The 24561-nt window shown below is 42.8% G+C and overlaps 1 protein-coding gene across 7 annotated transcripts in view; it reads right to left on the bottom strand.

The window, feature by feature from the left end:
- The window catches only part of LPIN3 (lipin 3), a 214447-nt gene that overhangs the window by 35553 nt on the left and 154333 nt on the right, over positions 1-24561 (bottom strand). For all 7 annotated transcript variants that reach the window (XM_069752294.1, XM_069752295.1, XM_069752292.1 and 4 more), the window contains 3 exons: positions 20196-20397; positions 18497-18592; positions 2718-2929 (listed from right to left, as the gene is read on the bottom strand). In XM_069752294.1, coding sequence (XP_069608395.1) covers positions 2718-2929; positions 18497-18592; positions 20196-20387 — 500 coding nt within the window. In that variant the 5' untranslated portion in view covers positions 20388-20397. The remainder of the gene's footprint in view (positions 1-2717; positions 2930-18496; positions 18593-20195; positions 20398-24561) is intronic.

A 24561-nucleotide genomic window follows, 5' to 3' on the forward strand; every position in this document is an offset into this window, starting at 1 on the left:
TGACAGAACAGGGGCACAGGATGGGAGCAGCACATGACAGAACGGGGGCACAGGATGGGAGCAGCACATGACAGAACGGGGGCGCAGGATGGGAGCAGCACATGACAGGATGGGAGCAGCAAATGACAGAATGGAGGCGCAGGATGGGAGCAGCACATGACAGAACGGGGGTGCAGGATGGAAGCAGCACATCACAGAACGGTGGCGCAGGATGGAAGCAGCACATGACAGAACGGGGGCGCAGGATGGGAGCAGCACATGACAGAACGGGGGCGCAGGATGGAAGCAGCACATGACAGAACGGGGGCGCAGGATGGGAGCAGCACATGACAGAACGGGGGCGCAGGATGGAGCAGCACATGACAGAACGGGGGTGCAGGATGGGAGCACATGACAGGATGGGGACGCAGGATGGAGCAGCAAATGACAGGATGGAGACCATATACCAATATAAATGCTCGCCACCTGGGCATAGAACGGGTTCAATAGCTAGTATATATATATATATATATATATATATATATTCATTCTATCTAGTCTAACCTGTCACTCTGTGATTTTACTATACGCGGCACATGAATTGCTGGCTTTTATGCCATCTATCATATATATGTGTTTTGAAGAATATTTCCTTTGAAAAAGATGTGTAAATGACATAGAGAATTGCTGTATGTAAAAGCACATGTTAAAATCGCATTACGATCGGATAGCAATCGCACTGCATTCGGATGTAAATTGGATGCTAGGTGTGAAAAATCAGATTGTAACGCCGGGGGACAGACAGCGGAAGGTAAGTATGTAGTGTTTGTTTTTTTTAACTTTTACGCTGGTAACCAGGGTAAACATCGGGTTACTAAGCGCGGCCCTGCGCTTAGTAACCCGATGTTTACCCTGGTTACCGGCATCGTTGGTCGCTGGAGAGCGGTCTGTGTGACAGCTCTCCAGCGACGCTGCAGCGATCGACATCGTTGTCGGTATCGCTGCAGCGTCGCTCAGTGTGAAGATACCTTTAGGCTGCCGTCACACTAGCAGTATTTGGTCAGTATTTTACATCAGCATTTGTAAGCCAAAACCAGGAGTGGGTGATAAATGCAGAAGTGGTGCATATGTTTCTATTATACTTTTCCTCTAATTGTTCCACTCCTGGTTTTGGCTTACAAATACTGATGTAAAATACTGACCAAATACTGATAGTGTGACGGCAGCCTAAGGCTGTGTGCACACGTTGCAGATTTGGTGCGTTTTGTCGAGTTTTTTCCTGTGCGGATTTGTCACAAAACCTGAAGAAAAACCTAATGCCAACAAAGTGAATGAGAAACCGGAAGTGTCATGCACACGTTGAGTATTTTCGACTTGCAGATTTGGTGCAGGAAATAATCTGCAGTGTGTCACTTCTTTAATTGCCTGCCTTTTTCACTCATTGAAAGCAGCGAAAACAACGCAGGAAAAAACACATCAAAAAACGCAACGATGCTGCGTTTTCCTGCCAAGAGATACAGAAATGGTGCAGAAATGTCTTAGGCTATGTCAGGCAGCACGGTGGTGCAGTGGTTAGCACAGCGCTGGAGTCCTGGGTTCAAGCCCCACTAAGGACAACATCTGCAAAGAGTTTGTATGTTCTCTCCGTGTTTGCGTGGGTTTCCTCCGGGCACTCTGGTTTCCTCCCACATTCCAAAGACATACTGACAGGGAATTTAGATTGTGAGCCCCAATGGGGACAGCAATGATAATGTGTGTAAAGCGCTGCGGAATATGTTAGCGCTATATAAAAATAAAGATTATTATTATTATTATTCACACGTTGCGTTTTTCCTGCGTTTTTCTCGACAGGCAAAACCTGCTCTCTCTTGGCAGTAAAGAAGCTGCTTATAAAAGCAGGTTTTTCTTTGTTTTTGCAGATTTTTTGCTGATTTTTTACTGCCTCTTGTGCATGATGATAACATTTAGTGGTAAAAAAGCATGATGCAAGTTCCTTAGGTTTTTGTACTGAAAAAGAAGCAAAACCTGATAACTGCGTTTATGCACTTACTCATTGCTTTCTATGGGAGAAAATATGCTGCAAAAATACTGAAAAACACTGATTGAAGTGACATTCTGCAGTTTTCAAAAATGCATCAGTTTTCCAATTAAGTAAAAAAAAAAATAACAATGTGGGCATGAGATTTTGGAAATGTCATAGCTTTTGCTAGTACTGTAAAATGCAGCTTAAAATTTGCATTAAAAAAACATAGCAAAATGAAACGTGTCAATATAGCCTTTTCCGTATTCTTATTAAGGCTACGTTCACACTAGCGTTCGGCTAGTGTGCGTCGCGCTAGCGTCGGGCGACGCAGCGGCGACGCACGCGTCATGCGCCCCTATGTTTAACATGGGGGACGCATGCGTTTTTGCTTGTTGCGTTTTCTGACACGTGCGCTTTTTTGACGCTAGCGTCGGACCAAGAAAACGCAACAAGTTGCATTTTTCTTGCGTCCGATTTTCGTCAAAAAACGACGCACGTGTCGAAAAACGCAGCGTTTTTGCGTGCGTTTGCACGCGTTTTTCGGTGCGTTGTGCGTCGCGTCGCCGACGCAGCGGCGCACAACGCTAGTGTGAACGTAGCCTAAGGCATATGAATGTTAGGGGAGTCCTCCAGAAAATATGGTAAAGCAGCAAAGAATACAGTCACATAAGGATGGCTCGCACTAAATCAAACAGTCCAGAAAGATAACACTTACCACATGGGAAGCATTGTGTTTTCAGATTTGTCAGAAGTTTCCTCAGTTCTATTACTTATTACTCTCCTGCTCCAGTTTCGCCTTCTAGTTGGGCTATCAATGAAAGGCAAAGGAGATTGGAAAGCTGGAGAATTTTCAGGTATTTCATTACTGACATAATGGGGGGGAGTGTCCGGAGGTAGGTGAGGAGAAATGATGGAGGGTTCAGGCACCTTTAAAATTAACAAAAAAGAAATTAGTTACTTACTATCCCTGTTCACCTCAAATAAAATAAAGCTCTATTGTCTAATAGTAAGCAAATGTGAAATGTAAAGTATTTGTTGCTTGATTGCTATATTCAATCTAATATATAAAGCTGAATGTGTGTATGTATGTATGTATGTATGTGTGTATGTCCGGGATTGGCATCTGCACCGTCGCAGCTACAGCCACAAAATTTTGCACAGTCACACGTCTGGACCCTGAGAGCGTCATAGGCTATGTTGTGAGGCGAAATTTTAACCTCGCGCGTTCCAATTCACCAAACAATTTTGCCCCTATCTACATAATGGGGAAAAAAGTGAAAGGAAAAGTGTTGGAGGCAAATTGACAGCTGCCAGATGTGAACAAGGGGGACTTAAAGAGTGAGAGCGATCGCGCCAAAGAGTATATACCGTACAGTTGCTAAGGTGGGGCCCCGACATGGGATACTCACCACACATGGGGATATAAACACACACACAAAATGCGCCACACACTACCACGTGCTTGAACACATATACCACCCTCAGCACACATTTCACCACACATACACCAACCTCGCCACATAAAAGTCGAAACATAAAAGTCGCCGCTCAAAACTCGCCACATGTAAAACCAGACTCACGCAAAACTCGCCACACGTGCAAAACTCACCTCATGGAAAACTCGCCACACGCAAAACTTGCACACGCCTAAAAATTGCCACATGCACAAAAGTTGCAACACATGCAAAAGTTGCCTCACACAAAACTTGCACATACTCAAAAAGCAAACTCGCCACGTGCAAAACTCGCCATGCGCAAAACTTGCTGCACACAACTTGCTATACTAACCTGTCACATGCAACTCGACAAAAAAAGTTGCTACACGCATGTCGCCACACGCAACTCAACACACACAACTTGACACATGAAACTCGCCCTAAAACACACACAAGTCTGGTATTATCCTTCAAAAATTTAAATCTGATTAATAAGCAGACAAACAACAAGAGCAACAACTGTACCATATAGGAAATACGGCAGCTGTCAGTCACATAACCTGTCTATTATGTGTATGTGTGAGCTAATATATACTGCCAGGGGGGAGGGCTTCCTGTTGGCTGGGAATTTATCAGGCTGTCAATTTAGCTTACAAATACTGAGGTAAAAATACTGAGCAAATAACGTGTGAACGAGGTCTAATACAGGAGGAGATGACACACAGATATATACTATATACAGGAGGAGATGACACACACATATATACTATATACAGGGGAGATGACACACAGGTATATACTATATACAGGGGGAGATGACACACTGGTATATACTATATACAGGGGAGAGGACATACAGGTACATACTATATACAGGGGAGATGACACACAAGTATATACTATATACAGGAGGAGATGACACAGGTATATACTATATACAGGGGAGATGACACACGTATATACTATATACTGGAGGAGATGACATACAGGTATATACTATATACAGAAAATGACACACACATATATACTATATACAGGGGAGATGACACACAGGTATATACTATATACAGGAGGAGATGACACACTGGTGTATACTATTTACAGGGGAGATGACACACAGGTATATGCTATATACAGGAGGAGATGACACACAGGTATATACTATATACAGGAGGAGATGACATACAGGTACATACTATATACAGGAGATGACATACATGTACATACTATATACAGGGGAGATGACACACAGATATCTACTATATACAGGAGGAGATGACACACAGGTATATACTATATACAGGAGGAGATGACACACAGGTATATATTATATACAGGAGGAGACGACACACAGGTATATACTACATACAGGGGAGATGACACACATATATACTATATACAGGAGGAGATGACACACAGATATATACTATATACAGGAGCAGATGACACACAGGTATATACTATATTGTTATGAACAGGTGATTCAGAACCACAATGGACCTAGTGGTTAAGAGCACACAAAGTGACCTGATAGTTACTAACATAGGACGAGCTCTGAGACGTGGGAACTCTGGTGACCGCAATCCCTAATCCTATCATACCACACTAGAGGTAGCCGTGGATTGCGCCTAACGCTCCCTATGCAACTCGGCACAGCCTGAGAAACTAACTAGCCCTGAAGATAGAAAAATAAGCCTACCTTGCCTCAGAGAAATTCCCCAAAGGAAAAGGCAGCCCCCCACATATAATGACTGTGAGTAAAGATGAAAATACAAACACAGAGATGAAATAGATTTAGCAAAGTGAGGCCCGACTTACTGAATAGACCGAGGATAGGAAAGATAGCTTTGCGGTCAACACAAAAACCTACAAACAACCACGCAGAGGGGCAAAAAGACCCTCCGCACCGACTAACGGTACGGAGGTGCTCCCTCTGCGTCTCAGAGCTTCCAGCAAGCAAGAAAAACCAATATAGCAAGCTGGACAGAAAATATAGCAAACAAAAGTAACACAAGCAGAACTTAGCTTATGCAGGGCAGACAGGCCACAAGAACGATCCAGGAGAGAGCCAGACCAATACTGGAACATTGACTGGAGGCCAGGAACAAAGAACTAGGTGGAGTTAAATAGAGCAGCACCTAACGACTTAACCTCGTCACCTGAGGAAGGAAACTCAGAAGCCGCAGCCCCACTCACATCCACCAGCGGAAGCTCATAGACAGAACCAGCCGAAGTACCACTCATGACCACAGGAGGGAGCTTGACCACAGAATTCACAACACTATATACAGGAGGAGATGACATACAGGTACATACTATATACAGGAGGAGATGACACACAGGTATATACTATATACAGGAGCAGATGACACACAGGTATATACTATATACAGGAGGAGATGACACACAGGTATATACTATATACAGGAGGAGATGACACACGTATATACTATATACAGGAGGAAATGACATACAGGTATATACTATATAAAAGAGGAGATGGCACATAAGTATATAGATGAGGAGATGACATACAGCAGGTATATACTATATACAGGGGAGATGACATACAGGTATATACTATATACAGGAGATGACACAGGTATATACAATATACAGGAAGAGATGACATACAGCAGGTATATACTATTTACAGGGGAGATGACATACAGGTATATACTATATACAGGAAATTACATACAGGTGTATACTATATATAAGGGAGATGACAAACATGTATATACTGAGGGGAAAATGAGAGGTGTGAGGTGAAAATGGGTGTGAGGTGAAAATGAAAAGGTGTGAGTGCAAAATGAGAGGCGTGAGGGAAAATAGTAGAGTGATCGGAAAATGACAGATGTGAGGTCAAAATGACAAGTGTCAGGGAGGAATGAGAGGAGTGAGGGGGAAAATGAAAGGTGTAAGGGAGAAAATGAGAGATGTGAGGGGGAAAATGAGAGGCGTGATGGGAAAATAAGAGAAGTGAGGTGCTATAACTAACCACCGATATTTACTATGCCCAGGCAACACTGGGCTCTTCAGCTAGTTTGTAATAAATGTGAAATCCTGTTATATGAAAAACATCAACAGATCTGTGTATAGAATATACCGCAATTATGTGTTTCTTTAGTACTTTGAGTGCACAAGAGTAAGAAAAGAGATAAGCAAACTTATTCGAAAAACGTTCACCAATCTCAAATTCGGCACAAACGTGGCACATTCGGATTCATGTTCAGATTCCAGAGCTTTTTTCCTAAGAATCGTCAAAAGTCGGTAAATGATCGCGTTCCCTAAGGGCTCTTTCAAAACATCCCGCACATGTGCACACTGATGACATCCATGTCTCATCTGTGCAACATGTACCTGCACCTGGAAATCAGCGGTACTGTCCGCGCTGTGCCCAGGCACTGGGTGCTGAAGTGAAGACATCTCACATCACAGTCACCTGCTCACGAGAGTTGTATTTAATTTTTTAACAGGTAGAGGAGGAAACTGATGGGAGTATTCATCAGCTGCCACCTGAACTATAAATAAATAGTAAAAAATATGACTTGGGGTTCCCCTGTATTTTTGAGAACCAGCCAGGCAAAACTAACAGCTGCGGGCTTCAACCCTCAGCTGTTAGCAAGGCTGGTTATCAAGAATAGAGGGGTCCCCACACCATATTTTTTAATTATTTAAATAAAGTTTAAAAAATGGTGTGGGTTTCCCATTTTTGTCAACCAGCCAAGCTAAAGCAGACAGCTGGGGTCTGGTATTCTCTGGCTGGTAATGGCCCATGGATATTACACCCCTCCCCCCCACAACCGAAAAAGAGCAGACTGCAGCTGCCTCAGAAAAGGTGCATATATTAAATGTGCCAATTCTGGCGCTTTGCCCGGCTCTTCCCACTTGCCCTGTGGTGGTGGGTTTCATATTTGTGGGGTTGATGTCACCTCTGTATTGTCCAGCGGTGATATCAAGCCCATGGGTTAGTAATGGAGAGGCATCTATAAGACGCCTATCCATTACTAATCCTATAGTTATATTGTAAATAATCACACACGCAGAATAAAGTCCTTTAATTGAAAGAATGACACAGACTCCTTTAATTTGTTTGGTTTTGCCTCCCATTGGGGCTCGGATATGTTCATCGAATTTTTTGCCGAACATGTTTGGGGATCATCGGGACATTTGCTGAACCGAACCGAACCTTGAAATGTTCTCTCATCTCTAGTCTTGAACTTAAAGGGTTATTCTCAAGTTGTGAATTACGCATCTACCAACTCTGCAGTCTCCTCACTTCCTTGTTGATGGAGGAAAGGGTGCCCACCTTGAGTGACAGTTCTGGTCAGTTACTTTCTGCTGAGATTATGATACCATGACACATTAAGGCTACGTGCACATGTTGCAGATTCAGATGTGGATTCGCAGCATTTTTGGAGGCGCGGAATTGCATAAAATCCGCAGTGTAGTGCACAAGCAATGTTAGTCTATGTAAAATTGACATTTAGTGGGCTGCGGAAAAAAATGAGCGGAATCACAGCTTTTTTTTTTCCCCCGCAGCATGTCAATTCTTTTTTGCGGCTCTGCAGCGTTTCTGCACCCATTGACGTCCATTGCATCTTGTGGGGCTGTGTGAGTCTGTGTATGCGTGGCTTTGTGTGGGTGTGCGGGGCTGTGTGTGTGTCTGTGTCAGTGTGTAGGCAGGCATCGTCTGATGGGACTACTAGTCCCATCCGGCTATGCCTGCTACTGTGACAGGTAGTCAGATGATGGGACAGCAGTAGTCCCATCATCCGGGCTACTGTGTTCAAGTTTGAAAAAAAACATACACAGATATATAACATACATATACACATACAGTATATACTCACCATACACCTAGCCCCCGAAGCCATCGATCACCTGGAAAAAAATTTAATATTTAATAACGAGTATCCCATGACGATCCCCCATGTAGAGCTGTCACATCGGCAGATGAGACCGCTCTCCAGGAGCTCCAGGATACAATGACCGAAGGTTTAGTTCTAGTATCGCACTGTATCCCTCCGCCACGGTGACTGCAGAGTTCATACTGTCACTTGCGGCACCGTGCCGTAAAGGGATAGGCCATTAAACCCTCAGTGATAACACTGCAGGAGCTATTGTCTCCTGTCAGTGTGTCACTGAAAGCCTATAGAGCTATCACATCTTCTAATGTGACAGCTCTATAGGGGAGATCGTCATAGGACACTCTTTATTAAATGGACTGTGTCAGACCAGGGAGTATTTGTGTTTTTTATTATTTTTTCTTTTTTTCCAGGAGATCGAGGGCATCGCATGGATTACCAATATAATAAAGATGCCAAAACTGTGTGGTGTTTTATTTCATTAAAATACTTTATTCTGCATGTGTGTGTGTTTATTTACCCCATTAACAACTATAGGATTAGTAATGAATAGGTGTCTTATTGATGCCTCTCCATTACTTGGCCGGCTTGATGTCACCTTACAATTCAAAGGTGACATTAACCCCCTAATACCCCATATGATACCATTACAGGGCAGTAGGAAGAGAGAGGCTAAGTGTCAGAATTGGCGCATTTTACAGATGCATCATTTCTGGAGCGGTTGAATGCTGGTGTTTGTAGTTGGGGGAACAATATGCATGGTCCCTTCCTAGGCTATGAATATTAGCTCGCAACTGTCTGCATAGCCTTTTCTGGCTATTAAGTATAGGGGGACTCCACGTTGTTTTTTGGGGGGTCCCACTATTTAAATAGCCTGTAAAGGTTAAATATGCAGCTGCGGGCTGATATTCATAGCCTGGGAAGATCCATGGGTATAAACCCCTTCCCAGGCTATAAACATTGGCCCCTAGTCGCTGGCTTTCCCTCTCTGGCACAGAAAATGGTGCCAGAGAGCCCATGTCATTTTTTTATACATTAAACAGATATTGCATTTAAGGCTGGGGTCACACTTGTGAGAAACTTCCACGAGTCTCTCGCATCAATACCCAGCACTGCTGCCGCCGGCACTCGAGAACAGAGCACTCGGCTGCATGTTTTCTACACAGCTGAACGCTCCAGTCCTGAGTGCTGGCAGCAGTAACATAGTAACATAGTAACATAGTTAGTAAGGCCGAAAAAAGACATTTGTCCATCCAGTTCAGCCTATATTCCATCATAATAAATCCCCAGATCTACGTCCTTCTACAGAACCTAATAATTGTATGATACAATATTGTTCTGCTCCAGGAAGACATCCAGGCCTCTCTTGAACCCCTCGACTGAGTTCGCCATCACCACCTCCTCAGGCAAGCAATTCCAGATTCTCACTGCCCTAACAGTAAAGAATCCTCTTCTATGTTGGTGGAAAAACCTTCTCTCCTCCAGACGCAAAGAATGCCCCCTTGTGCCTGTCACCTTCCTTGGTATAAACAGATCCTCAGCGAGATATTTGTATTGTCCCCTTATATACTTATACATGGTTATTAGATCGCCCCTCAGTCGTCTTTTTTCTAGACTAAATAATCCTAATTTCGCTAATCTATCTGGGTATTGTAGTTCTCCCATCCCCTTTATTAATTTTGTTGCCCTCCTTTGTACTCTCTCTAGTTCCATTATATCCTTCCTGAGCACCGGTGCCCAAAACTGGACACAGTACTCCATGTGCGGTCTAACTAGGGATTTGTACAGAGGCAGTATAATGCTCTCATCATGTGTATCCAGACCTCTTTTAATGCACCCCATGATCCTGTTTGCCTTGGCAGCTGCTGCCTGGCACTGGCTGCTCCAGGTAAGTTTATCATTAACTAGGATCCCCAAGTCCTTCTCCCTGTCAGATTTACCCAGTGGTTTCCCGTTCAGTGTGTAATGGTGATATTGATTCCCTCTTCCCATGTGTATAACCTTACATTTATCATTGTTAAACCTCATCTGCCACCTTTCAGCCCAAGTTTCCAACTTATCCAGATCCATCTGTAGCAGATGCCGGGTATTGAGGTGCAAGACTCATGCGAGTTTCTCGCAAGTGTGACCGGGCCTAAAGCAGATATTGTGTGTGTGTGTGTCTTTATTTAACTCTTTATGTACCATTTAATTATGTTTATTACTAAACATCGGGCTTGGTATTATCTATCTATCTATAGCTGTATCTATCTATAAATATATCTATACTAGATGGTGGCCCAATTCTAACGCATGGGGTATTCTAGAATATGTATGTAGTTTATTTATAAAGTGGTATATAGCTCATCCCACGTAGTATATAACAGCCCACGCAGTGTATAACAGCCCACGAAGTATATAGCACAGCCCTCATAGTGTATAACACAGCCCACGCAGTATACAGCACAGCAAATGCAGTATATAACACAGCCCACATAGTATATAACACAGGCTGCGTAGTTTATAACACAGGCCGTGTAGTATATAACACAGGCCACGTAGTATATAACACAGCCACGTAGTATATTGCATAGCCACGTAGCATATAGCACAGGCCACGCAGTATATAAAACAGCTCACGTAGCATATAGCACAGGCACGTAGTATATAACACAGCCCAAGTAGCATATAGCACAGCCCATGTAGCATATAGCACAGCCCACGTAGCATATAGCACAGCCATGTAGAATACAGCCACATAGTATATAGCACAGCCCACGTAGTATATAGCACAGCTCACGTAGTATATAGCACAGCCCATGTAGTATATAGCACAGCCCACGCAGTATATAGCACAGCCCAAGCAGTGTATAACACAGCCCACGTAGTATATAGCACAGTCCACATAGTATATAACACAGCCCACACAGTGTATAACAGCCCATGTAGTATATAGCACAGCCCACACAGTATATAGCACAACAAACAGTATATAACAAAGCCCACGTAGTATATAACACAGGCCACGTAGTATATAACACAGGCCACGTAGTATATAACACAGCCACTTAGTATATAGCACAGCCATGTAGTATATTGCCCAGCCATGTATATTGCACAGCTACGTAGTAAATAGCACAGCCCACGTAGTATATAACACAGCCACATAATATACTGCACAGCCCACGTAGTATTTAGCACAGAGACGCAGTATATAACACAGCTCACGCAGTATATAACACAGCCCACGTAGTATATAGCACAGAGACGTAGTATATAACAGATATAACACAGCCCACGTAGTATATAACACAGCCCACGTAGTATATAGCAATGTGGGCACAATATCCCTGTTAAAAAAAACAATTAAAATAAAAATAGTTATATACTCCCTTCCGTCGGCCCCCGGATACAGGCGAGGCGTTTAGCGATGCTCCTTGCGACGCTCCGGTCAGAAGAATACATTGCGGTCTCGTGAGATGATGACGTAGCGCTCTTGTGAGACCGCTACATCATCTTCTCGCGAGACCGCAATGCATGGCCCGAAGCGTCGCGAGGAAAGGCGCCAGAAGGTGAGTATATAATGATTTTTTTATTATTTTTAACATTGGATCTTTTTACTATTAATGCTGCATAGGCAGCATCAATAATAAAAAGTTGGTCACACAGGGTTAATAGCAGCGTTAACGGACTGCGTTACACCGCGGCGTAACGCAGCCATTAACCCTGTGTGAGCACTGACTGGAGGGGAGTATGGAGGGGACACTGACAGAGCATAGGAAGGGGCGAATTCATGGCCGGACTGTGCCCATCGCTGATTGGTCGCGACGCGGGATTTCTTTGACAGATAGACAGACAGACGGAAGTCTTTTTGCAAGGCAAAAGTGTACACTGCTATCTCTAGATTTGAATATGGATATAACTTGAAAAGCGAAAAAGGTTGCACCATGATTTATCAAGAATGATTACTCTAGAACAGTGTTCCCCAACTCCGATCCTCAAGAGCCACCAACAGGTCATGATTTCAGGATTTCCTTAGTTTTGCACAGGTGATTGAATGCTTGCCTGTACAGGTGATGCAATTATCACCTGTGCAATACTAAGGAAATCCTGAAAACATGACCTGTTGGTGGCTCTTGAGGACCGTAGTTGGGGAACACTGCTCTAGAACATTGAAAATGCATTACTGCCATAGAAAATAGGAAAAAAGCGCTACAGTGCCTTGTGAAAGTATTCGGCCCCCTGGAACTTTTCAACCTTTTCTCACATATCATGCTTCAAACATAAAGATACCAAATGTAAATTTTTGGTGAAGAATCAACAACAAGTGGAACACAATTGTGAAGTTGAACGAAATGTATTGCTTATTTTAAATTTTTGTGGAAATTCAAAAACTGAAAAGTGGGGCGTGCAATATTATTTGTCCCCTTTAACTTAATACTTTGTTGCTCCACCTTTTACTGCGATTACAGCTGCAAGTCGCTTGGGGTATGTCTCTATCAGTTTTGTACATCGAGACACTGAAATTCTTGCCCATTCTTCCTTGGCCAACAGCTCGAGCTCAGTGAGGTTTGATGGAGATCGCTTGTGAACAGCAGTTTTCAGCTCTTTCCACATATTCTCGATTGGATTGAGGTCTGGACTTTGACTTGGCCATTCTAACACCTGGATACGTTTATTTGTGAACCATTCCATTGTAGATTTTGCTTTATGTTTGGGATCATTGTCTTGTTGGAAGACAAATCTCATAGTAACATAGTAACATAGTTAGTAAGGCCGAAAAAAGATATTAGTCCATCCAGTTCAGCCTATATTCCATCATAATAAATCCCCAGATCTACGTCCTTCTACAGAACCTAATAATTGTATGATACAATATTGTTCTGCTCCAGGAAGACATCCAGGCCTCTCTTGAACCCCTCGACTGAGTTCGCCATTACCACCTCCTCAGGCAAGCAATTCCAGATTCTCACTGCCCTAACAGTAAAGAATCCTCTTCTATGTTGGTGGAAAAAACCTTCTCTCCTGCAGACACAAAGAATGCCCCCTTGTGCCCGTCACCTTCCTTGGTATAAACAGATCCTCAGCGAGATATTTGTATTGTCCCCTTATATACTTAGACATGGTTTTTAGATCGCCCCTCAGTCGTCTTTTTTCTAGACTAAATAATCCTAATTTCGCTAATCTATCTGGGTATTGTAGTTCTCCCATCCCCTTTATTAATTTTGTTGCCCTCCTTTGTACTCTCTCTAGTTCCATTATATCCTTCCTGAGCACCGGTGCCCAAAACTGGACACAGTACTCCATGTGCGGTCTAACTAGGGATTTGTACAGAGGCAGTATAATGCTCTCATCATGTGTATCCAGACCTCTTTTAATGCACCCCATGATCCTGTTTGCCTTGGCAGCTGCTGCCTGGCACTGGCTGCTCCAGGTAAGTTTATCATTAACTAGGATCCCCAAGTCCTTCTCCCTGTCAGATTTACCCAGTGGTTTCCCATTCAGTGTGCAATGGTGATATTGATTCCTTCTTCCCATGTGTATAACCTTACATTTATTATTGTTAAACCTCATCTGCCACCTTTCAGCCCAAGTTTCCAACTTATCCAGATCCATCTGTAGCAGAATACTATCTTCTCTTGTATTAACTGCTTTACATAGTTTTGTATCATCTGCAAATATCGATATTTTACTGTGTAAACCTTCTACCAGATCATTAATGAATATGTTGAAGAGAACAGGTCCCAATACTGACCCCTGCGGTACCCCACTGGTCACAGCGACCCAGTTAGAGACTATACCATTTATAACCACCCTCTGCTTTCTATCACTAAGCCAGTTACATACACTACGTTCACATTAGCGTTGCGCGACGCAACGGCGACGCAACGCTCGACGCACAAAAAACGCGCGCAAAAACGCTGCGTTTTGCGACGCGTGCGTCGTTTTTTGACGAAAATCGGACGCACGAAAAATGCAACTTGTTGCATTTTCTTGCGTCCGACGCTAGCGTCGGAAACGATGCACGTGTCGAAAAACGCAACCAAAAAAACGCACGCGTCCCCTATGTTAAACATAGGGGCGCGTCGCCGCTGCGTCGCCGACGCAACAGCGACGCACATTAGCGGAACGCTAATGTGAACGTAACCCATTTACACACATTTTCCCCCAGACAAGCATTCTCATTTTGTGTACCAACCTCTTGTGCGGCACGGTATCAAACGCTTTGGAAAAATCGAGATATACCACGTCCAATGACTCACCGTGGTCCAGCCTATAGCTTACCTCTTCATAAAAACTGATTAGATTGGTTTCTCATAAACCCATGCTGATATGGAGTTAAACAGTTATTCTCATTGAGATAATCCAGAATAACATCCCTCAGAAACCCTTCAAATATTTTACCAACAATAGAGGTTAGACTTACTGGCCTATAATTTCCAGGTTCACTTTTAGAGCCCTTTTTGAATATTGGCACCACATTTGCTATGCGCCAGTCCTGCGGAACAGACCCCATCGCTATAGAGTCCCTAAAAATAAGAAATAATGGTTTATCTATTACATTACTTAGTTCTCTTAATACTCGTGGGTGTATGCCATCCGGACCCGGATTTTAATCTTATTTAGCCGGTTTCGCACCTCTTCTTGGGTTAGATTGGTGACCCTTAATATAGGGTTTTCATTGTTGCTTGGGATTTCACCTAGCATTTCATTTTCCACCGTCAATACTGTGGAGAAGAAGGTGTTTAACATGTTAGCTTTTTCCTCGTCATCTACAACCATTCTTTCCTCACTATTTTTTAAGGGGCCTACATTTTCAGTTTTTATTCTTTTACTATTGATATAGTTGAGATCCCAACTTCCACGTGATGAAGACGGGGTACCGTTGAAACGCGTTGTGGTTTACACCAATATTTTTATCCTGACTTCATTTCAGCGCTCCTTTGACCGTGCTTGTTTTTTCAAGTTTCATTTGTTCCTTCTCGAAGGTGCACGGCTGGAGCTGTGTTGAATCCTGCTTTCCCTTTTCAATTCCCTTGCTGCCCTCACAGCGCTCCTAAGAGACCGCTATTTTCCTGACTTACAAAATCTCCATCCCAGTCTCAGGTCTTTTGCAGACTCCAACAGGTTTTATTCAAAAAATGGTCCTGTATTTGGCTCCATCCATCTTCCCATCAATTTTAACCATCTTCCCTGTCCCTGCTGAAGAAAAGCAGGCCCAAACCATGATGCTGCCACCACCATGTTTGACAGTGGGGATGGTGTGTTCAGGGTGATGAGCTGTGTTGCCTTTGCACCAAACATATCGGTTGGCATTGATGCCAAAAAGTTCGATTTTGGTTTCATCTGACCAGAGCACCTTCTTCCACGTTTGGTGTGTCTCCCAGGTGGCTTCTTGCAAACTTTAAATTACACTTTTTATGGATATCTTTGAGAAATGGCTTTCTTCTTGCCACTCTTCCATAAAGGCCAGATTTGTGCTGTGTACGACTGATTGTTGTCCTATGGACAGACTGTCCCACCTCAGCTGTAGATCTCTGCAGATCATCCAGAGTGATCATGGGCCTCTTAGCTGCATCTCTGATCAGTCTTCTCCTTGTTTGAGATGAAAGTTTAGAGGGTCGGCCGGGTCTTGGTAGATTTGCAGTGGTATGATACTCATTCCATTTCAATATGATCGCTTGCACAGTGCTCCTTGGGATGTTTAAAGTTTTGGAAATCATTTTGTATCCAAATCCGGCTTTAAACTTCTCCACAACAGTATCACGGACCTTCCTGTTGTGTTCCTTGGTCTTTATAATGCTTTCTGTACTTCAAACAGAACCCTGAGACTATAACAGAGCAGGTACATTTATACGGAGACTTGATTACACACAGGTGGATTATATTTATCATCATTAGGCATTTGGGATAAAATTGGATCATTCAGAGACCCACAATAAACTTCTGGAGTGAGTTTGCTGCACTGAAAGTATAGGGGCCAAATAATATTACAAGCCCCACTTTTCAGTTTTTGAATTTCCACAAAAATGTAAAATAATCAATAAATTTCTTTCAACTTCACAATTGTGTTCCACTTGTTGTTGATTCTTCATCAAAAATTTACATTTGGTATCTTTATGTTTGAAGAATGATACATGGGAAAAGGTTGAAAAGTTCCAGGGGGCCGAATACTTTCACAAGGCACTGTATATAATATACAAATTAAATATTTATCTGCAAAAATTGCTATGAAAAAAGGAAGGTACTTCTCGCATAAATTGGTCAATATTATTATTATTATTATTATTTATTTATATAGCACCATTGATTCCATGGTGCTGTACATGAGAAGGGGTTACATACAAGTTACAAATATCACATACAGTAAACAAACTAACAATGATGGAACGATACAGAGGGGCGAGGACCCTGCCCTTGCGGGCTTACATTCTATGTGAGCCCAATTGCCGCGTCAAGGTGTCCTTCGTAATTGGGTTCCTGTCCTGTTCTGTCACCTTTCCTGGGCAAAAAAGCCTACAATTTATGGGTCAGGAGTGGACCATCTAACTACTTAAAATCCCCTGTGGCTATTGGGAGTGGGAGCGCACATGTCTAAAAAGGCTTAATACAAATAGAGAAAAAGACTAGCACATCCAAGCTAGTGGGAACAGGCGCCAACCAAAAAAAACATATAAGGCTCCTTAGGGGCTAAAAAGACACAGGAAAGCATATTACAACGGTTCTTTTGGCCTGGGGTCTAAACCGAGGTGCAAAGGTTTTGTGAAATGTGTCCTGAGTGCCAACTGACCTCACCCACCACAAACTACCAGAGTCCTTTGGTACCTCTACCGATTATCGAGGTACCTTTCAAACGGATTGCGATGGATCTGGTAGGGACAATAGTAAAATCCACCCGGGGCCACCAAAACATACTAGTGTTTGTAGACTATGCCACTCAGTCCAAGTAGTGACCCAGTCAGATTTTTAGGAAAACCCATCAAGGGCTTTTATTTTTAGAGGGATTTGCAGGTTTGGTAGTGGGGCGAATCCCTCTCTCCACTCCGGGTTTTGGAAGTGGCTCTATGGCCACCCAGTTTGGCCTTCCAAGTGTCAGTTTGGAGTTTGCAAGTTGCAGAGCAGGAGGCTCTGTGCACCCAGGTTTGTGTTGAGCTTACTCAGAGCCAGGGACTTCAAAGCGGCTGATGCACCCAAGAGACACGGTGCCATTGCCCACGGCAACGGGTTTTGAACATGGACTATATTGGTGGATATCACTCCTGTATGTGAGTCTGGAAAGAACTTACTGTGGTCCTTTCCTATCTATTGCACTGTAGCAACCCCACTGCACTACAGCTGTTTATCTAACTACACCAAAATGAAGACATGAGAACATCTCTTTAAGTAGATGGACTGGTTAGTAATATGTACAAAATGATTTAAAGGGAATCTGTCACCTACTTTTTCGTATATAAGCTTCGGCCACCACCATCAGGGGCATATCTACAGCATTCTGTAATGCTATAGAAAAGCCCCCGATGTAGCCTGAAAGATAACAAAAACAAGTTATATTATATTCACCCAGGGGAGGTCTCGCTGCGGTCCGGTCCGATGGGCTTTGTGGTCTGGGTCTGGCACCCCCCATCTTCATGCGATGACGTCCTCTTCCTTGCTTCTGTTGCGGCTCCTGCGCAGGCGTACTTTGTCTGCCCTGTTGAGGGCAGAGCAAAGTACTGCAATGCGCAGGCGCTGGGCTTCTCGGACCTTTCCCAATGCCTGCGCACTGCAGTACTTTGCGCTGCCCTCAACAGGGCAGACAAAGTACGCTTGCGCAGGAGCCGCAACAGAAGCAAGGAAGAGGACGACATCCTATGAAGATGGGAGGCGCCGGACACGGCCCGCGATGCCCATCGGATCGGACCGCATCGGGACCGCCCCTGGGTGAGTATAATATAACCTGTTTTTCTTATCTTTCAGGCTATATCGGGGGCTTATCTACAGCATTATAGCATCTCTCTCTCTCTCATCCCCGGACATTTGATTCCCTGAAATTTCTCCATTGAAATTGTGGCAACAACACAAACGACGCATCCGTCATTACACTGGATGCGTCACACACGTTTTTCACTATTTTCGTGATGTCCGTCAATACGTAATTTCACTGCACAATGACGCACAGCAGAAGACGGAAGTGTGAAAGAAGCCTAAGCAGTCTTGATCATACTTACATCATTTTCCTCCACATCTTGGATGAAGAAAGCTTCCCCATTTTCTCCAAGTCTCATTGGTAAATCTACTGGCTCTCCATTCACTTCTATATCCACCTACAATAATTTTATTTTGGAAACAAAATCAAATCACAGTTAGTTGCTATTGGAAACATAAGATTCACCTGCTTTTTACACTTATACTCTGTTCTATATTCTCAAATGTTAGCTGTTACAAAAAATCTGCAAGTGTAAATAGTGGTATGGATAATGTTACAAAAATGGGCCAGTTTAGCCAGTTTTAGCTTTCTGCATTGTAAAGGGCTAAATACAAACTGGCAGCATAAATTGACATGCAGATATTTATCAGTGTGTGTATGCGATTTCCAGTTGGGAAAATCTGGATTGAAAATCTGCTTTACCGCATGGGATTGCACTCAAAATTCCACTTCTATCACTTTGGTCTCCTGTCATTCCCTCAGCAGGTCTGAGCATGATCCCTAGGCCGGAGTCACAGCAGCGTATGGCATCTGACGTGATATGCTAATGACACTCAGCTCCAGCTCTTCTGCAAGCGGGAGCCGAGTGCCTGAGTGCCGAACCTCTTGCATGAGAGAATCACAGCACAGGTGCGGAGGAGACTGAGAAAGTCATTTATCCATCTCCTCCATCTCCGGCGTCCAAAGGAGTCACAATGCAATGTGATGCCCGAGAGCACTGCGATGTTTGTTCACTCGCACCCATAGACTTGCATGAGTGCGAGTGAGTTGAGCCTTGCTGCAAATCGCAATATGCTGCCCAGTCGGCATGAAAGAACAATCGCAGAGCTGAGCTGCCATATACAGTAGAACTGGACAGAGTGATTGTACGCTCGTGTGACCGCGTCCCTAAAAACATTTCAGCCCTGATTCTCATTGCCTCTGTGTCTGTTTTTTTTTTTGTCTAATTTTGTGTGTTTTTCTCCATTTTTTTGTTTGCACCAAGTTCATTATACTTCACCACTTTTTTGGTTTCCGCTTTGTGGGCGGAGTTTTGTGTTTTCAGGTATTTTTCGCTGATTCATCAATTGCAACTTTTTAAAAATTCTCAAAATGTGTCCCCTCCAGTGTATTTCTGAGTTTGGCAAAATTTGGGTGCAATTTTTGTGACCCTTGGAGGCAAAAATATTTCAAGACAGGAAAAACCCCTTTTCACTTTACGCCAATTTCATGAATTGCGTGCACCATTTTTATGAATTTGACACCAAAAACGGCAACTAATACCAGAAGACAAAAAACAAAAGTGATTTAATGGGGTTTTCCCACGAACAAAAGTTCATTTTAATCATAAGATGTTGGAATAATAATAATTTTCACAATTGGATGTGTTTACATAAAATATTCCTGTGCTGAGATAATGTTATATATGTGTCCCTCCTGTGTACTGTGTAATGTCTGTGTCTGACCATGCAGGAACATGGTCTGATCATACCACAGCTCCTGGGCAGGGGTGGACGCAGAATTAATTTTAGCCTATTGTTCAGCTCTCCACAACTGTCATGGTCTCTCATATGGCCCCTCAGGAAAATTGATTGCCCACCCCTGTATTAGCACATGGAACATAATACAGGACTGGTGTGTGGACTTGTTAAAGTGGCCATATCTAAGTCAATTTGAGGAGATCCCCATAAGTCAACTAGAATTTCCTGTAAACACATATGCTGTGCTTCCTCTACACTTACAGTCATCTCAGTTGATCGCAGTATGCCAAGTTTTCCAAATCGCACATGGAAAGGTGAAGATCGAAAAGAGCCATCAGGTTGTCGGACCACCACCACATCAATAGAACCGGATAACGTTGCTGGATTTACTCCGTTGTAGAGGTCTCGCACCCTGCCCAGTACAGAGCCTGCTAGCTGCCCAACGTAGTTCATTTCTGGAAGACTGACGAAAAGAACATAATACATTTCTGTTTAGGTTACAAGACAGTTTTTAGATGCAGCTTATTCTTCAAATATTTTTCACGTGCTCCAATACTTATTGCCACAAAACCAAGCTTTTGCTACATGGAAATTGGGGTACAATATATGCCACCAGACCTATCGGTGGGGCACGGGCGGAAGAGGGGTGGACATACCATTGGTGCCACAAGTGCAATCACACAGTAGCCTGAGAGCTAAGGGGGTCATTTCTACCTCCAAACTAGGTGGTATTGTGGAGTATGATGAGATATTGGATTGGACAGGGCCCTTACATTGTTCTTGCACAGGGGCCATCTGTCTATGTCCACCACTGTGGAGGAATGATCACATTTTATGAAAAAAAAAAAATATAAACCTGTTTTCAAAGACGTAATTGCATTCATGAACCTTTCATTGAAGCAATGGTTCATCTGGCTCAGAGGCAAGTACTAAGCCTCATGAATAACAACCAGTGCAAGGGAAGAAGGAACCTCTAGACAGTTGCAACCAATCAGTATTCAGATTTCATGTTTTCAAGTTGAATTAGAAAATGAAAGCAGCCTTGTGATTGGTTGCTATGGGCAACTTTTGTCAATTTGCCCGCAATCGATTTTATATATGTAGAAACCGTTTAACGGGTCCGTTAAACGGATCTGTTGAAAGTAGCCAAATTTTGTCTAAATTTGCCCTCGCATTAACACTTGCCTTAACGCATGTGACTGCGTTATGTAATTTTGATGTCCATTCCTGAAGCCTCCACTTGTCTCCCTTCAGGCACTGTCAATAAAGTTGTTCTTTTTTTTTTTGGCCTTTTGTGTGCGTCGTGTGGGAGTGGACACACATTCTCCATTTTGGAAGCATTGAGTGAACTTCTGCTGCAAGCAAGATGTTTGTGTCTCAGCTTGTTAGATTTCGCTTGAAGCAGTTGTGACGTCGTCAGAGAAGGCGTATTTCCCAAAGGAGATATTGGATTCATGAAGTGACTTTTCTCCGGAATACGTATGGTGCCTTTCACACCCTGTATGTTCAACTTTTGGATCATCCCTTTAAATTTCAGCATTATCTTCGGATGTCCATCGAAACGTTTGAAAATTGCTGAAATCATATTTCCTGTCACATGACCACATGGAAAACCCTCATTAACACAATCCAACTCATGGTTGCATTTTGACATTTTGCTTGATTTGCGTCTGGCTACGTTTGCAATAGACTTCAATGGCAGAAATAACGCTTCCGTTACCGGTGCGTTCGCTGTACTGGACCCGAAAATGCTGATGGCCACGTTGGCAGGTGTGTCACAAAAAAAAAAACAGAATGTTGCAAACGCATGCCAATTTTGACATGCGTTACGATGCGTCACACTAATGAAAGTCTATGGGTGCCATACAATGTCCATTACATTGCGTTTTGGCTACTTAAAAATGTGTCCGTTAGATGGACTGCCCTAGCGCAATGTGAACCCTGCCTAATGGGTACAGAAATAAGCAATGTTATTTGTGGAACACATCTGTTTATGTAACATACTGTACCTGCAACATAGTTCTGAAAATGCAGCATCACTTATAATATAGGTGTCAATCTGAAGTGAGGGAAAATCTTCTATGACATCTTTTTGTGAGAATACAAGTAGTAAAATGAATAAATAAACTGTATATATTGATGGATGTCTTCTTTTAGTTTTATTTTAAAAAATATGCAATATTTTTAGGCTTACTTTATCAAATATTCAGAAAAGAGAGTGTGAAAGGCAGCATTCACCAATCTCTTCTGCGAATTAAAAGTCCTTTGTTTCAACATATTCCGGACATCCATCTAGTGGTAGTGCAGCATGCAAGGGGACTGTCCTGTTCCCCTGCATGTCTCCCCCTGCATGCTGCACTACCACTAGATGGATGTCCGGATTATGTTGAAATAAAGGACTTTTAATTCACAGCAGAGACTTGATTACATGTGGGGATTCCCTAGCGACCAGGCAACCCCCACATGTACTTATGCTGGCTAACAGATGTAAATCATTCAGCTGCGGCAAGAAAAACTAAATCTCCGACCACTAAAAAATACTCAGAGGACCCCCGAGTGTGCTCGAGAAATCTCGAGTAACGAGTATATTCGCTCCTCACTAGTAACAATGTTTTGAACGTTTGACATTCAGGCTTCATATCTCATTATCCACATCTGCTTTAAACTTGAGACTGACATATTTTATAAACAATCATCTTGGATATCTTATACATAAATTTGACTTGCAACTATTTAGCATATGATTAGTCATGTCGATTCTTTTCATGACACTGCATTGATTCTGTTTTGCTCCTAAAGATCTACATTTTAATTTGTATAATTTTGCTAGTAGTTTGTAAATCCACCTTTGGCTTTGAACACTGCCTGACTCCTTCTGGGCATGCTCTCGATCAGATTCAAACGCGTTGACCAAACATTGATCTCGGGTCTCTTCTACATGTTCCCAAAGTTGGTGAATAGTGGTCAACTCACTTGAGTATGGATATAGTTTTTTCTTCAATTCTACCCACAAGTGTTTGAAATTGGGTTGAGGTCTGTGGACTGTGGAGACCATTCCAGTGCTTCAACTTAATGGTCAGTGAACCATTTCTTCGCCAATCTCAATGTGCTTTGTGTTGTTGTCATGTTGGAACACTATGTCATCCTTTTCATACCCATAGTACTTAAGTGTACAAAGTAACTCATCTTGTAGGATAATCACCTATAGCTCAGCATTGAGACCACCATCGATCCTGGTAAAGTATCCAATGCCCTTGGCTGTAAAAAAAAATCCCATATCATCAGGCTTCCTCCACCGAACTTGACATTTCCTTCAATTTCTCAATCTGGTAGTCCCTTTTCCCCTTGTTTCTTTCAGACCCATTTGCACCTATCAGAGCCTAGTCTATTGCATTTTGTTTCATTGCTCCAAATCAACCGATTCAAATCTTCTACTGTCCACTTTTCGTTCTTGTTTGCAAACTCGATCAAATGCTTCTTATGACAATATTGAAGTCGAGGCTTCTTCACCTTTTTTGGGCCACCATTCCAAACTTGTGTAATGTGCGTCGCACGTTACTTGCATCGACGTCTGTGATCTCACTAAAATGAAGCATATGAGTTACTTCCACTTCTGTGTTTGTCATGCCAGAACTGATTGACCTTGGGATGAACTGACTTGTTGACACCGATATTTTGTCTGGACGTCCACCTTTTGGCTTCTGAATAGATAGACGGACTTCATTTTGAATTCTTTCAACTCTCATGGCAAACAAACTAAGCAGTTTGGCAATTTTCTTGGCTAAGAGACCACTATTGATGAGCTGGATGATGCTGTTCCTCTTTTCTTGGGAAATTGTTTTCAAGACGGCTCCTCGATTCAAACCAATGATCTTTTGATTTGGAATCAACCTAATAATACACTGAGCTATTAGGGAATGTGAGAACAGGTTGTTCTTTGTAGAATTCAGGAAGAAAAATATTTTTCCACCACCAGGAGCAAAACAGTAACAATGTAGTGATATGACACTGTATTTTCTATACCTACTTTACTGTAAACATTTTAGAATAAAGCATTGTTGAAATGTTAATACACATTCATTGGGCAAGACCATTTTTTCATTGAATTCTCATGGCAGATGCCTACAAGTGTATGTGCACACAATGTTTTTATCAGGCAGGTTAGGGCGGTGAGAATCTGGAATTGCTTGCCTGAGGAGGTGGTGATGGCGAACTCAGTCGAGGGGTTCAAGAGAGGCCTGGATGTCTTCCTGGAGCAGAACAATATTGTATCATACAATTATTAGGTTCTGTAGAAGGACGTAGATCTGGGGATTTATTATGATGGAATATAGGCTGAACTGGATGGACAAATGTCTTTTTTCGGCCTTACTAACTATGTTACTATGTCTGCTTTGAAACCCATGTGAAAAAAGTGCTAAATAAATGCTCAAAAGAATGAATATATTTCTATGTAAAAATGACACCCTGTTCAAAATTTCGTCCTTCTTAGTGTTTTTAATCGCTTCAAGTTCCCAAAGATGCCAAGTGGTTAAAAGTGACATGACCATTGTTTAGGTGTTGTCCACTCTGGATATTTTACAATACAATTCAATGTGAATTCTTAGAAGATGGCCGGAATATACAA

This window comes from Ranitomeya imitator, chromosome 2, assembly GCF_032444005.1.
Source record: "Ranitomeya imitator isolate aRanImi1 chromosome 2, aRanImi1.pri, whole genome shotgun sequence".
NCBI classification, from domain to species: domain Eukaryota; kingdom Metazoa; phylum Chordata; class Amphibia; order Anura; family Dendrobatidae; genus Ranitomeya; species Ranitomeya imitator.